The sequence below is a fragment of the Mustela putorius genome, unplaced genomic scaffold (assembly GCF_011764305.1).
Source record: "Mustela putorius furo isolate JIRA1106 unplaced genomic scaffold, ASM1176430v1.1 tig00000430_pilon_pilon_pilon, whole genome shotgun sequence".
NCBI classification, from domain to species: Eukaryota; Metazoa; Chordata; class Mammalia; order Carnivora; family Mustelidae; genus Mustela; species Mustela putorius.
This window is the reverse complement of record NW_025421377.1, coordinates 21,797,297-21,812,093: the sequence shown is the minus strand read 5'-3', so window position 1 is coordinate 21,812,093 and position 14,797 is coordinate 21,797,297. Positions and strand designations below refer to the sequence as shown.

Sequence of the window (14,797 nt, the reverse complement as noted above, 5' to 3'; positions counted from 1 at the left end):
ATGATCATAAACTCAAATCATAAAAATGTTTTTTTCACTTGAAAAGCAAGATGCTTTCCACTTTTTTAAAAAAAGGCTGTATGCTATCCCTTGAAGTAGTCAATGAAAACAAAAGCAAATGTGTACTTTAGAATTAGAACTTTTGGGGAAAAGAAATCACGGAAACTAATATTCATTCAATGGTAATGTCTTTTTTTAAAAAAAGCAACAGTTACTTAATGAGACTTCAGAATTGACATCATGAATTGGCCTGAATATAGTTCTTTGAACTATCGTTATGGAATTTCCCAGTTGGTGAAGGATTCAGCTGTTTTTCAGAGAAATCTTTTATATCTTGATGGCATGATGCCCCTATATAGTGGGGTGCTATTAGTGTATCTTTTTAGGAATTACAAAAATATAAATTTTTTTAAAAAGGTATTAGTGGAAAAAATCACTATTGGTTGATTTAACGGGTCAACACGACTTAACTCCTCTCTGTTTCCGATGTTAACGTATGACATTTGTTGAATTTTATGCCTATTTTTAGCTCTGATCTTAGGATCTCCACCTACTATTGGAAAATCCAGCTTGTGGCATTCCGGTCACCTCATCTTCACAACCATATTCTGGTCGTGAAGAATGTTAAATTGATATAGATAGACTCATGCTATGTTTTTGGTTACTGTAAAACATTTCCTTCCTCATTTTCTGAAGTTGTACTACGAAGAAAACTGGGACATTTTGGTAAACTGAACCTTACTTTATCATTCACTTATCCACATGAAAATTAACTTGCATTCCCAAATGAAGCAGGAGAGCATGAGGAATTTATGCAACAAAATTATTGTCACTGTCCTATCTATGAGGGCTAGATTCAGTGACATATAAAAGAACACCCAAAATTGGCCTAAACATGATAGAAGTGCTGTCCCCCGTATGAAACAAAGTCTGGTGCTAGGCACTGCAGGGGGGTCAGATCTCTCCTTTAGAGCTCCCCTATCATCCTAAGCACATGTCTTGATTCTAAGGTTACTCATAGAACTGCTGACATCATGTCCATGTCCGGGAAGCAGGAAGGAATACTGAATAAAGGATCACAAGGTCTTAACCTACCAAGAGGAATCACACTCCTTTGACGAGCCTTGGTGGAAGCCTTTCATATCAGCCCACTGAAGCCACTGGAGTACAAGCAATACTTCTGCTCGTACGTCACTGCATTATCCTTCGTCATGCGGGGTGCTTAGTCCCAAGAGAGACTGCAAATGACTTTTAGCTGAGTTTATGACCACCTCAAGAAAAACTCACATTCTACTCCTTAGGGAAGAGAGAATGGATGAGGATAGTGGTGTCTGTCATGGTTTCTATCACAGAACGTTCGAGGTTGCTTGCCTACCCCAAATGTACTTGTATCAGATTCAGAACTTGATCAAAACTTGTACTTTTCTAATTTTACCTTTGTCTCCTATCATTTTTCGGACTATAGAATTTCTTCTGGGGTGGGAGTGATTTCATCAGTCTATACTTATACTTCCTGTAAATATGATTAGGTAATGTAAACATGTGGTGCTCCATCCCAAACATGTCTGAAGCCCAAGTGTTTATAATCAGCAAAATGCATTGTATTCCACTTTATCTGTCTGGTCCGTTCAAAATTCTTATTTAATACTAGGTACCATCCTGTCTTTAACACTAAAATTAACTATATTTATTGTGACTTAGTCGGTCACCAGTGTGCCTCTCATATATCTTTAATAAAAATGGGCTTCGTAGCAAAATTACTCTTTTTTCTGAAAACTCATATACAACAATTAGGAAGCTAGTGGGGACAAAAATGGTTACAATCAAAATGTTTCCAAATGGTAATTAATTCTTATCAGTAACTCAAAAGGTTCAGTTTCAAAAAAGTTTGAAGAAAGGAAACTCACTCTCATTACTAAGACAGATTGCCTTTGATATTTCTGGGAAGCTTGGAAGATATTCTGAGCATCACTTTTCTGGAATGATGCACACTGCACCTATGGTAGGGCCTTGTTTATTTATTTGTCTATAAGATGCCCAGTCTTCCCACTAATTCTGTTATCACATCAGTCACTCTCGGCTGCCCAACTCAGGTACAGCCATTCAACTCACCTTGAATGCGCTTACTTAAGGGGTTGCCAACAGAGTGCCCCCACTGTTCTGGTTTGCTACTCCAGATGGAAAATTTCACTCTGTTTTTGCTTCTTAATCTTGCCTATTGTCTTGTCTGTGATTTCTTTCAATCCTCTTAGCGGTAAACAGCCCTGGTGGACAGGTGTTTGGACATGATTAGCACGATACTCACCTTTAATTATTCCTGTTCCTATATTAAATGGGGCACAGAAATAACACAGAATTAGACATAGAGGCATCGTAAATGTTGTCAAAGCTAGTGCCAGCTTTTAAACTTTGAAGCTTTATAAAGGTGTGAGCTATTGCTGGAAATCATGTTCTAGTCCCCTGATGAGATCTGCTTAAGCTAGAAGGAGTGTAAGTCTTCCAAGCCTATGTAGTGGTTTGTGACTACGTGATACAAACTCAGCTCCATTCTGAATATAAATCCAGTACCACCATGTGGTTCTAACATCCAAAGAGGTTCCAAGTGGTTCTTTACCTTCTCGGGGTCTGTGACATGTACAGGTACTCAATAATTATGCATTAAGTGAAGATCAGTGCCATCTATTAACTAACTTTTTCCAATTTCACATTAGGGTTTTAATCTATGAAACAAGCTTGTCTCATTGGATTTCATCTTAATTTACCTGAAAGTAAATATTGTACATTCTTTTCTCCTTGTATTGTACCTACTTTATGCTCTGCAGGAAATATTGTTAACTTCGTTCTTTCTAAAGTTATTAGCAGTTTAGATGTCCCTTCACTAATTCTAGATTTTTTTTCTATCTCTATAGATAAAAAAAGTAAAATTTCTGATTTATAAAATAAAATGTAGAAAGCTTAAGAAAGGCATAGAAGACATCCCTCAATGGGAAATCTCCACCACCGTCACCATCACCATCATGGCAATAATAACAGTGAATACTAGTTCTTGAGTGCTTTTTCTAAGCACTGTTCATATAGTGCTTTTACTATAATCTTCTCTTTACAGCAAGTCTGCAAAGTAGGGATTATCCCATTTTACAGATGAGGAAAGTGAGGTTTAGAGAGGGTAAACATCTTAAATAAAATCACATTGCTATGGGGGCGCCTGGGTGGCTCAGTGGGTTAAGCCTCTGCCTTCAGCTCAGGTCGTGATCTCAGGGTCCTGGGATCGAGCCCCGCATCTGGCTCTCTGCTCAGTGGGGATCCTGCTTCTCCGACCCCCCTGCCTACTTTTTTTTTTTTCCCCCTGCCTACTTTTGATCTGTCTCTCTGTCATATAAATAAATAAAATTAAAAAAAAAATCACATTGCGATGATGGCAATGCTCGTATTAAATGGGGCACAGAAATAACACAGAATTTGTCCGGATTTGAATCCAGGTATGCCTGATTACAAAGCCCGTGACAAGGTGGGTATACTGGGGAAAATTCGTTATGAGTGAAGGTGTTTCACAGCCTCAGAATTGTCTTTAATGCCTACTGATGCATATGGATAAAAAGTGCCAGAAATTCCTTCACTGTCTTTCTTTGCAATGTTTGACAAGTGCCCACTTTAGGAATCATAGAAAGGGCACTGTAGGGACAGAAGTGTATTCGATTGAATCAGGGCAATGGTTGAAGGAAAAAGGCTTCCTTCTTCCTTTCTAGGTTCCTCATGCAATGAAAAAAGAGATTTTCTTCTCTTAACCAGAAAACCACCTATTTAAGGAGGGATTCAAAGGCCAAACCAAAGGTGTGTTAGAGCTGAATGGAACTGTCTTTCCGAAATAAGTACTTAGTCTTCTCCATTCATGCATCAGACTTAATGATATGATGACGTTGCTCAGTATATTTGCATTGGACATGGTCACTGGCAGTTCTGCCAAAAAGAGTCCTTTTTAGAACTGGGAGCTCATGTGGGAGTTTCCTGCGTGTCCGTGAGCTATCATATCCTTTCAGTTTCCCAAGAGTGTGAAAAGGCTGGAGGTCGAATGAGGTAAAGCTGACTGCAGGTGTAGTCTCCTGCCCTCAATGTGGGTTGCAGCTCTTAAAAACTTTTTAGGAAAACCTTCTGTTTGATGTGGATGGCGGTAAGGGCTATTTATGTACTGTGGCGTCAGTGTGATCCCCCGATGAGAAGAACTTTCCCAGCTAATGATCTTGCATTTGGGCTTGGGTCAAAGCGAATTACAGGATAGCTTTCAAACCTGAGCAGTTATATTCGGAGCTTGTGTCTGTCCTTGCAGGGGGGATGCTGGGGTTTCTGTGTGTTTTTTAATAGCAAAAAGGGTGTGAGAAAGATCTGTACCTCTACTACTTCTAATCCCATGTGTCTAGGATATGCCCATCCGTCTTCCTGGCCAAGAGACACCTTTTCCCCTCCTCCAACTTTGTTAAAACTGCAAAGGTGGGGAGGAAGATGCCCATTTGTTAATGTCAGACACCGTTTCACAGGGTTTACGGGCCCAAGGGCAGCATTAAATAAGCCTCCCATACAAAAGCATGAGTCGGAACGGGTTCTGTCAAACTTGTTTTTAGATAAGGGGGGGGTGTTCTAGACATCATGGCAGTTTGTAAAGTAAAATCCTTTTCAGCTTACATATATTTGAAATGGAAATGAATCCACTTTCAGTTTTATACCAGCAGTTTTGAATAATATCTTTTATTTTAGCATCCAGGTGATAAATTTTATTTTTCATTTCACAAAAAACATTTTTCTTCCAAAAATATGGAAATCTTGGGGCGCCTGGGTGGCTCAGTGGGTTAAGCCGCTGCCTTCGGCTCAGGTCATGATCTCAGGGTCCTGGGATCGAGTCCCGCATCGGGCTCTCTGCTCAGCAGGGAGCCTGCTTCCTTCTCTCTCTCTCTGCCTGCCTCTCAGTGTACTTGTAATTTCTCTCTGTCAAATAAATAAATAAAATCTTTAAAAAAAAACACAAAAATATGGAAATCTGAAAGCAGATAATCAAGAAAATTAGAACCTGAGAATGCCTCTCACTCTCTGTCTCAGCAGATAGATAAATGGATATAGATATGGATATTTGTATTGTGTGTCTGTGTGTATGTGTGTGTTGTCCATTGGGAAAGTAAAATTAAATTTCTTCAACTGTATAAAATGGAAAAAAAATGTTTCTTATTTTCCCCTTGGATGTATTTTCTGACCGACTTCTTACTTTGGTGTCTCATGGATTTCCAGATATAGCTATGACAGTGACATGCTAACTAAATGATGGCCAGAACAAGCGTGGAGACCTACAGTGGCTCCCTAGCAGCATTGACGAGAAAACCAGACTCATAAGAAATGAAGTCCTGTATCATGACTGATAATTATACAACTAGATGCCCTCGTGTTGCCATGCTCTAATTTGATTTTTAAGTTAAGTTTACTGGCAAGAGGAGTGATTTAAGTTTATGTGATACAAATTCTGTCCCCTCAGGATTATAGCAACTTAACCACTATAAACTTTTCAACACATAGTTCTTTAATTTATAATCTCCATTTATTTAATAACTACTTAGTGGCTGTTCTGTCTGTATCCACTCTCTTTGTTCTGCACTGAGGATGTGGCCACAGGAGGGTGAAAGTACACATTCTCAGACCCATTGAACATCCCATCTGGCCTGATGGTGCTGCTTTGGGTCCAGTAATACTACGTTACCATCAGCGTTGCTATTCTGTGCTAAATGTCGAGGAGGTTCGTCTGATCAGACGCATGTGTACAGTATTTGAAGAATAAACAGAAAAGCAGCATCTCAGTGACTATGGGAAATAATATAGACTAGGGAATATAATATAATGTTGGACCCCTAGAAGCTTCTTTTTGTGTCAAGAGTTTTCAGAGGGTCGATTGGGGAAGCTGAAATGCCTGAGTTCCTTTTGTTTCTTAATAGGGTCGAATCTGGGAGGCCTTGACGATGTAGGTACTATTTCCAGCAGCATCCACCAGCAGCTGAAGGACGCCGCACGGCACCGCAGACACACGGGAGAGAACGATTACAACATCGAGGTGCTGCTAGGGGTGGACGACTCCGTGGTCCGCTTCCACGGCAAAGAGCACGTCCAGAACTACCTCCTCACTCTGATGAATATTGTGAGTAGCGCCTCTTCTCTGAGGCTTTTTGATCTTCTGATTCGCTTCTCTTGTTGTGTTCGTGTCTTCTGCAAGCCAATGGGAGGACTCCCACTGCTGGAGCCCACACCCCAGATGTGCACCTGAGTGCGTTAAACTCAAATATTGATCTGCGTATTCGACAGATAAGAATGGAAAAAAGAAGGAAGCATGAAACTGAATTTTCTTTGGGGTGATCAGCTAGTTCTCCATTGTCATCAAGGGGAAAAATCGTAGATTGAAAAAGTTGTAATAAGATGGATCTATAGAAGGACTTAGGATTTTCATTGTGTTCTGGGGATAATCAAAACTCTTGTGACTTTATCCACCTGCCCTGATAGGGACCACGAAGGATGAGATAGCATCATTCCATTTCCCGAGATGATGATGAATGATTTAGGGCTGATAACCGTGTGGGTGCCTGTTGCCAGGGTTTCTGAATCAGAGTGGTGTCTTTCAACATCATACAATTGAAGGAAATACACATACGGAGCGCAGTCCGGCTGGGGCACAGTGGAGCACCGTGTCTCTCCTTTCTTTCTCCTTTATGACCTTAATCATATGCAGGGGAAATATGGTCTGCAGCCTAGAACTGGGATTCTCTTTTCCCCTGTGAACTGGCAGGGAGCCGTTGAGGAGAAATATCTAAACCACGTACTTCTAAAAGATAATTGAGATGATAGTGCACTCTGTTTTACATATTTTACCTCCTACAATCATAAAATACTTCTTTTTTTGATCTAGCAAATGTATTACCTCAGCCTATTCTCTCTTTTTCAGCTTTTGATTTTTTAAGTTAATTTCTTCAGGTATCTATTATTGTTTACCAACCTTCTTTCCACGCTTAAGATTAAATTTCAAATAATTATAATGGAGAATACTATTGATTTTATTAATCACCATTTTATTTATACTAATATTTAAGCCTATGTGTTAAATATATTTTTGCTTATCGAGATGCCAGTTTATAAGATTGTACATACCCCTGCCACGGGTCTGTGAGAGGGAAAGGAAGTACAGAAATTATTTCTCTTTGCTCATTGGCACTGCTTCCTGGTATGAAGACTGAATATCACGTAAAATACCAATTACTGGCTTTGACTATAGATGTGTGTAGAGACTCATTATTTGTGAATTACATGAATTTCTTTGACAATTGACTATTAATTTTTTGTCTGGCTTGCTAGTGGAGAAACTCGGGGCATGCTGCTTCTCCTCTCTGAGCCTCCTTCAGTGTCTCCATCTTTGCAAAGAGAAAACTGTTTTTCTCTTTGCAAAGAGAAAACTGATTTTACTAGGCATGTTGAGAGGATTTCATGGGCAATAAATGGGTAACAAGTCACTGTGCTGTGTGTACAGGCAGAAGGAAACAATCCTATTTTAGCTTTCCACATGGAATTTACTTCCAAATCCCAAGGGAGATGCCCCTCCCGCTCACGGCATTCACTGTGCCCCTGGGCTGCTGCCCCCCTCTCACCAGGGAGGGTAGCCAATCCCTACAGACGTCCTAGGCTCCTAACTGGTGCTCAGGACGACAGACGGCTCTTGGCATCAGGCAGCAGACATCTGATACGGTCCTTGTCCTCACGGAACTTATTATTTAGTCATGCTATTATTAAGGTTTACGGGACAGGTGCTGTTCTGTAAATGCTATAGGACTTCGGAGAAGGCGGCTGTGACAACAGTCATTCAAGTCGTCGAGTGTTGAGGGTATCAAACTGCAACTTGGAGGCGAGGGTTTTCTTTCTCGTTCTGCTGCCTGTTGGCTCTGAGGCCTTCGACAAAGGGATTTCATTTCTGAAATGTTTATAAAATCTGTTTATAAAATCAAAGGCTCCATAAGATGTTTCTTAATTCTGTAATTCATGAAGGTAGGAGTTAAACTGGGTCTTTAGGGCTTTTTCTCTTGTTGTGTTGTTTGCTGTTTGCTTTTGTCTTTTGAAGGGTGGAAAACATAGAGGATTTCTAGGTAGAATCTTTTGACAAGAAAGTAGAAATGGATAAAGTGTATTTGCCAGACAGTAATTCTGATTTGAAGAGTGTCAAAGAATAAACGAAGTGCCACACTTCAGGTTTAATAATACTCAAAAGGGCTGTTTTATTCTTAAGTCCACTAAAAAGAGTTAGATAATAGACTAAGTCTTCATCTCAAATATTAGAAATTATTCTAAAGTTAATAGTGCATCACAGAATGGAGCTATAGTAGAGAAAATCTTAAAACTTAAGAAGTTCGTTGTATCTGAAATAATTGATGTAGGCAGGGGTTTAGGGGAGACAGTAATAATACTCCAGTAACAACACTTAAAACATAATTGTTATATGTCAGGAGTAATGTTAAACTCTTTCTTTAAAGATTTTTTTAAATTTATTTGCGAGAGAGGGACAGAGGCTGAGAGAGAGAGAGAGAGAGAGAGAGCGCGCATGATGGGGGAGGGGCTGAGGGCTAGGGACAAGCAGGCTCCTCGCTGAGCAGGGAGTCCCACATGGGGTTCAAGCCAAAGACCCTGAGATCATGACCTGAACCAAAGGCAGACATTTAATAGACTGAGACCCCCAGGTGCCTGATATTAAACATTTTTTAAATTTATCTGCTACTTTATTTACTTTTGCCCTATGCTGTCCATCTTGTGACTTATTTGTTTTATAACGAAGGGCTTGTCCCTCTCAATCCTCTTCACCTACTTTGCCTGTTCCCCTGAACCTCCCCCTCATTTATCTGCTATTTTAAGTTAGCTGTGTGAATTGGCCAACTTTTTTTTTCCTAAGATTTTATTTATTTATTTATTTAACAGAGAGAGAGAGAGAGAGAGAGAGAGATCACAAGCAGGCAGAGAGGCAGACAGAGAGAGAAGGAAGCAGGCTCCCCGCTGAGCCGAGAGCCCTATGCGGGGCTCAATCCCAGGACCCTGAGATCATGACCTGAGCTGAAGGCAGAGGCTTTAACCCCCTGAGCCACCCAGGCGCCTCAACTGGCCACCTTTTTGACCAAATGTATTTCCTCTATTCTAGGGCCATATTGCCTAATGATAGTAATGGTTTTGCGTATGAGCTTGGTGAAGTTCTGAAGTGATAGGCTATGTGAATCTGGGAGTTTGGACACAGGAAAGGCAGCTCCCTAAATTAGCACTTCTCTCGGAAGTTTAAGGGTCAAGTGAACAGGCCCCGAGGTGATTTTGCTCTAACTTTCTAAGAGGGAGAGTGGGTTTCCTCTACCCACCCCCCTGGGTTCTCTGAATCTGTGAAGGAGGGAATAGTCAACTGCCTTCCGTCTTCTTTTATTTTTAACTCCTTCTTTTTTGTAGATCTTGAAATGTATCCAAGTCTCATCTATAAAGAAGAAATAAACAGATCTGAATATATTCTAAAACAGTGTGACTAATGACTAGATTCTTGGCAAGCCTTTTATGCTTCAAATAAGATGTATGTGATATGTGTTAAGCCTGTCTTAGGATCTCATATCCTATCTTGGTATGTTAAGAAATTTTAGTTTTGCTATTTTGTAACATGGCTGACTTGCTGGGAAACTGGTTCTCAGCAACGGGGCGTGTCTTATTATACAAATAGTCATCCATTGCCTACTGTGTACAAGGCCGTTGTAGGCTTAGAAATTTTCCCAAAGAACGCAATAGAAAATTCTCTGCCCTCTTGGAGCTTAAAAGAGGAGACAGGTGATAGTCCAAGGAGAAATAAGTAGGTAAGTTTAGGTAATAATGACTATTGAGAAGACAAATGAAGAAGAGTAAAGAGATGTTGTCAAGGAGAGACGAGGCAGTGTGGGGAGTGTTTAGGATAGGGGGTTAGGAACAACAAGGACATTATGTGGCCGGAGATACAGGAATTATGTGAGGAAGAGGCGTAGGCAAACAGCGGGGGAAGGAGTGGTCCAGTCTCATGGGTCATTAACTGCAAAAGTTCTGAGTCAAAAAAGAGCTTCTGAATCAGGAGTGTTTGGGATATAGGCCCAAGAGTTAGTGTTTTCTAAACATAATGGGTTAATTTGGATGAACATCCCTAGCTGAAAATCACTAGTAGAGCAATAAAAGGAAAGAATTGAGAGGAGAGATTGGGAAGAAATCTAAGAAATAGAAATGAAATTTCTTAGAGTGAAAAATATAAGTAATTGGGCTATTCTGGAAATTTCTCCAACAGTTTTTCTTTATATTTTATATTCAAACCCTATTGCCAGAAATCTGTTACCATGTGAATAGCTGTGAAGCTTGCTTTCCTGAACTCTGAGTATTCTAGGCAGGTAACAACTTTATCTTGATCTGAATATAGGTTTTTTAAAAAAAGTCTTTTGACTTACTGATTTCTACCTAATGGGCTTTAGTACCCTTTCTATTCTGTTGATCTGTGTGTCTGCTTCCGTGCCAGTACCATACTGTTTTGATCACTACAACTTTGTACTGTAAGTTGAAGTGCAAAATTGTGATGCCTCCAGCTTCACTTTTCTTTCTTTCTTTCTTTTTTAAAAAGATTTTATTTATTTATTTGAGAGAGTGTGTGTGTGAGAGAGAATGAGCATGAGAAGTAGGAGGGTCAGAGGGAGAAGCAGACTCCCTGCAGAGCAGGGAGCCCGATATAGGACTCGATCCCGGGACTCCGGGATCATGACCTGAGCCGAAGGCAATCGCTTAACCAACTGAGCCACCCAGGCATCCTGCTTTGCTTTTCTTTTACAAGATTGGCTATTCAGGATCTTTTGAGGTCCCATACTAATTTTAGGATCGTTTGTTCTAGCTCTGTGAAAAATTGCTATTGGTATTTTGATAGGGATTGTATTAAATGTGTACATTGCTTTGGGAAGCATAGATATCTTAATGATATTTGTTGTTCTGATCCCTGAGCATGGAGTGTCTTTCCATTTCTTTGTATCATCTTCAGTTTTTTTTCTTAGTATTTTATAGTTTTCAGAGCATAGGTCTTCATTCCTAGGTATCTTTTTGTATTTGCTGCAATTGTAAATGGAATTAATTCCTTAATTTCTCTTCCTGCTGCTTCATTATTGGTGTATAAAAGTGCAACAGATTTCTGTATGTTGATTTCATGTCCTGCAACTTGGCTGAATGTGTGTGTCAGTTCCAGCAGTTTTTTGGTGGAATCTTCTGGGTTTTCTATGTATAGTATGACGTCAACTGCCAATAGTGACAGTTCGACTTCTTCCTTGCTGATTGAGATGCTTCTGTTTCCTTTTGTTGTCCAAGTTCTGAGGCTGGGACTTCCGGTCCTGTAGTAAATAGCAGCGGTGAGAGAGGACATTCCTGCCTGGCTCCTGCCCGTAGAGGAAGAGCTCTGTTTTCCCACTGAGGATGATGTTAGCTCTGGGTTTTCATAGATGGCCTTCATGATGTTGAGGTGTATTTCCTCTAAACCTACTTAGTTGAGGTTTTTGTTTGTTGGTTGGTTGGTTTTTATAAATCATGAATTGATGTTGTGCCTTGTCAAATGGTTTTGCTACATCTACTGAAATGAACATATGGTTCTTGTCTTTCGTCTTATTGATATAATGTGTCGTGTTGATTGATTGCACCACCCTGGCAACCCAGGAATGAAACCCACCTGATCGCAGTGAATGATTTTTGTTAATGTATTGTTGGATTCAGTTTGCTAGCGTTTTATTGAGAATTTTTGCGTCCATATCCATCAGAGATACTGACCTGTATGTAGTTCTCTTTTTCAGTAGATTCTTTTTTTTTTTTACGATTTTATTTATTTATTTGAGAGAGAGAGAGAAAGAGAGGTCAGCAGGAGAAGCAGACTCCCTGCCAAGCAGGGAGCCCAATGTGGGACTCAATCCCAGGCCTCCAGGATCATGACCTGAGCTGAAGGCAGTTGCCTAACCAACTGAGCCACCCAGGTGCCGTTCAGTAGAGTCTTTATCTGGTTTTGGTATCAGTGGAGTGCTGGTGTCCTAGACTGATTTGGGATGTTTTCCTCCATTTACTGTGTTTTGGAATAGATTAAGGAGAATAGGAATGAACTCTTCCTTACATGTCTGGTAAGATTTACCTGTGAAGCCGTCTGGCCCTGGACTTTTGTTTGTTAGTTTTTATAATAACCGATTCAATTTCTTTGCTGGTTATCTGTCTATTCAAGTTTTCTATTTTTTCCTGTTTCAGTTTTGGTAGCTTATATGTTCCTAGGAATTTTTCCATTTCTTCGAGGTTGCCTAGTTGCTGGCATATAGCTCTTTACAATTGTATTTCTGCAGTGTTGGTTATTTCTCCTCTCTCATTTGTGATTTTGTTTATTTGAGTCCTTTCTCTCTCTCTCTCTCTCTCTTTTGATAAGTCTGGCTGGAGGCTTATCAATTTTGTTAACTTCTTCAAAGAACCAACCCTTGGTTTCATTGATTTGTTACGCAAAATATTAAATTGGGAGACGGTTAGGTATATAGGAATACTTTATATTGTTTTTGTTCTTTTTCTGTGAGTCTAAAATTATTTCGGAATGAAGTAAAAAACAAAAATAAATATCATCAAAGAACCCTTAATTTATGCTATCCTTTGTTTCATTTCCTTTGCTTATAACCTTTAAAGACTGTAATATAAGTTGGGGGGAGTTCAGTTATGGATAGAGACAAGTAGTCAAAAGGAATGGCCTGTGTATTTTTGCTAACCACACATGAGAAAAATACACAATGAATATGTGATTTAATAGTAAATAAAGTCAGTGTTGAAATACCATAAAACATTACTCTTATATATCAACTTTTGTTAAAGTATAACTTACATATGACAAGACTGATGAGATTTTACTTAAAATTATTTTTCTGTTTCAGTGTAGTTCTCTTTGAGGTACCTTCAGAGATTATAGCAAAGAAATTCGGTCTTGCCGATTTGTCCTTCATTTTCTTAGCACCCCATTATTCAAGCCAGAAAACTTTTATTACAGAGATGTTTTTCCCTTGAGGATGTACTTCACGAGGAGAAGTTAGGTTTATGAATATGTAAATGAAACCTAGAAAATACTAATTAACTGAAAGGAAGTATAGATTGGGTGCTATAGGGTAAGAGTGTTAGAGATGTCTTTGAAGTACGGGAACGAGGAAGATGTACACACGGACTTAGCCTTGAATGGTAGGTAGAAGTTGGACCTTTGGAGAAGGTGATAGGGAATCCCAGGCAGAGAGGAGATTGGAACATTCAACCCTCCTGTTTCAGTTTGGCTCTATAAAGGTCGCACTGAAGGAAATCAGTGCAAAATAAGAAAATCACGATAGAAAACAATCCTACAACTCTCCAGTGAGGGTTTCTCTTCTTTGTTCAGTTCTGTTTTAAAAACCAGTCATTGAACCAACGGCGGATGGGTATTTGTCATGTTTAAGACATTGGGAGAACACCGAGAAGTTCTTGGCAGGTTAAGACCAGGAAGCACAGAGGTTGTAAAGGGATGAAATGAAAACAGTTCCTCTCAGTGTTAGTTTGATTTGAAAGAAGCGCACGCTGGTTCTGTAAAATCATGTCATTTTATTTTGCATTGGAATTGGTCAAACTTTTACCAAATTATTAAGTGAATGGCAATTAAAAAGACATAAAAGATACGTATCCCATCTACTCTAATCCTTTTTGTAGTTTTTTGAAAGATAGTATTTATTTATTTATTTGACAGACAGAGATGACAAGTAGGCAGAGAGGCAGGCAGAGAGAGAAGGAAGCAGGCTCCCCACCAAATAGAGAGGCTGACGTGGGGCTTGATCCCAGGACCCTGGGATCATGACCTGAGCTGAAAGCAGAGGCTTTAACCCACTGAGCCACCCAGGCGCGCTTCTCTAATCCTTTTGAATCCTAGAGTATCTTTCAGTTACTACAATGCCTAACTAGTGTTTACCATATTTCACCTTTCACGCAGTTGCTGTACATTATTAAGCTTCATATTTACAACATCAAAAACAGTATCTGACACCTCAGACGAGGAGAACATGAGGGGGTCAGGGAGAGGGAGAGAGAAATGAAGGAGTGGAGCACAGGACATTTGCATGGAAGTGAAAGTGGTGTATAAAGACGTTAGGTTTTTGTCCAAACTCATTGAACTTTGGAACACAAGGAGTGAATCCTCCTGTGCAAACTGTGGACTTCAGTGAGAATGTGTCAATACCGATTCATCAATCGCAAGGCATGTACCACCTAATGCAAGGTGTAATCTTAATATGTGGGGAGGTAAAAGGTATATGGGAACTTTCTGTGCTTGCCAGCAAATTTGTCTTTAAACCTGAAATGACTCTAAAAACTTAAGTCTAAAGAAACACACAAAAAGTCCCAAGAAGGGATCCCCTGAGTGGTTCAATCAGTTAAGCTCAGGTCATGATCCAGAGTCCTGGGATCCAGCCCCGCATTGGACTCCCTGCTCAGCAGAGACCCTGCTTCTTCCTCTCCCTCTGCCTGCCACTCCCTCTCCGTGTGCGCACTCACTCGCTCTGTCAGATGAATAAAGTCTTTTTTTTTTTAAAGATTTATTTATTTATTTGACAGACAGAGATCACAAGTAGGCAGAGAGGCAGGCAGAGAGAGAAGGAAGCAGGCTCCCTGCAGAGCAGAAAGCCTGTCTTGAAACTTGATCCCTGGACCCTAGGATCATGATCTGAGCCAAAGGCAGAGGCTTAACCCACTG

The 14,797-nt window shown here is 40.0% G+C and overlaps 1 protein-coding gene across 1 annotated transcript in view; it reads left to right on the top strand.

Annotated features, from left to right (window-relative positions):
• The window catches only part of ADAMTS3 (ADAM metallopeptidase with thrombospondin type 1 motif 3), a 251,730-nt gene that overhangs the window by 183,662 nt on the left and 53,271 nt on the right, over positions 1–14,797 (top strand). Inside the window, exon 5 of the mRNA XM_045079854.1 lies at positions 5,970–6,169. Within this exon, the coding sequence (XP_044935789.1) occupies positions 5,970–6,169 (200 nt within the window). The remainder of the gene's footprint in view (positions 1–5,969; positions 6,170–14,797) is intronic.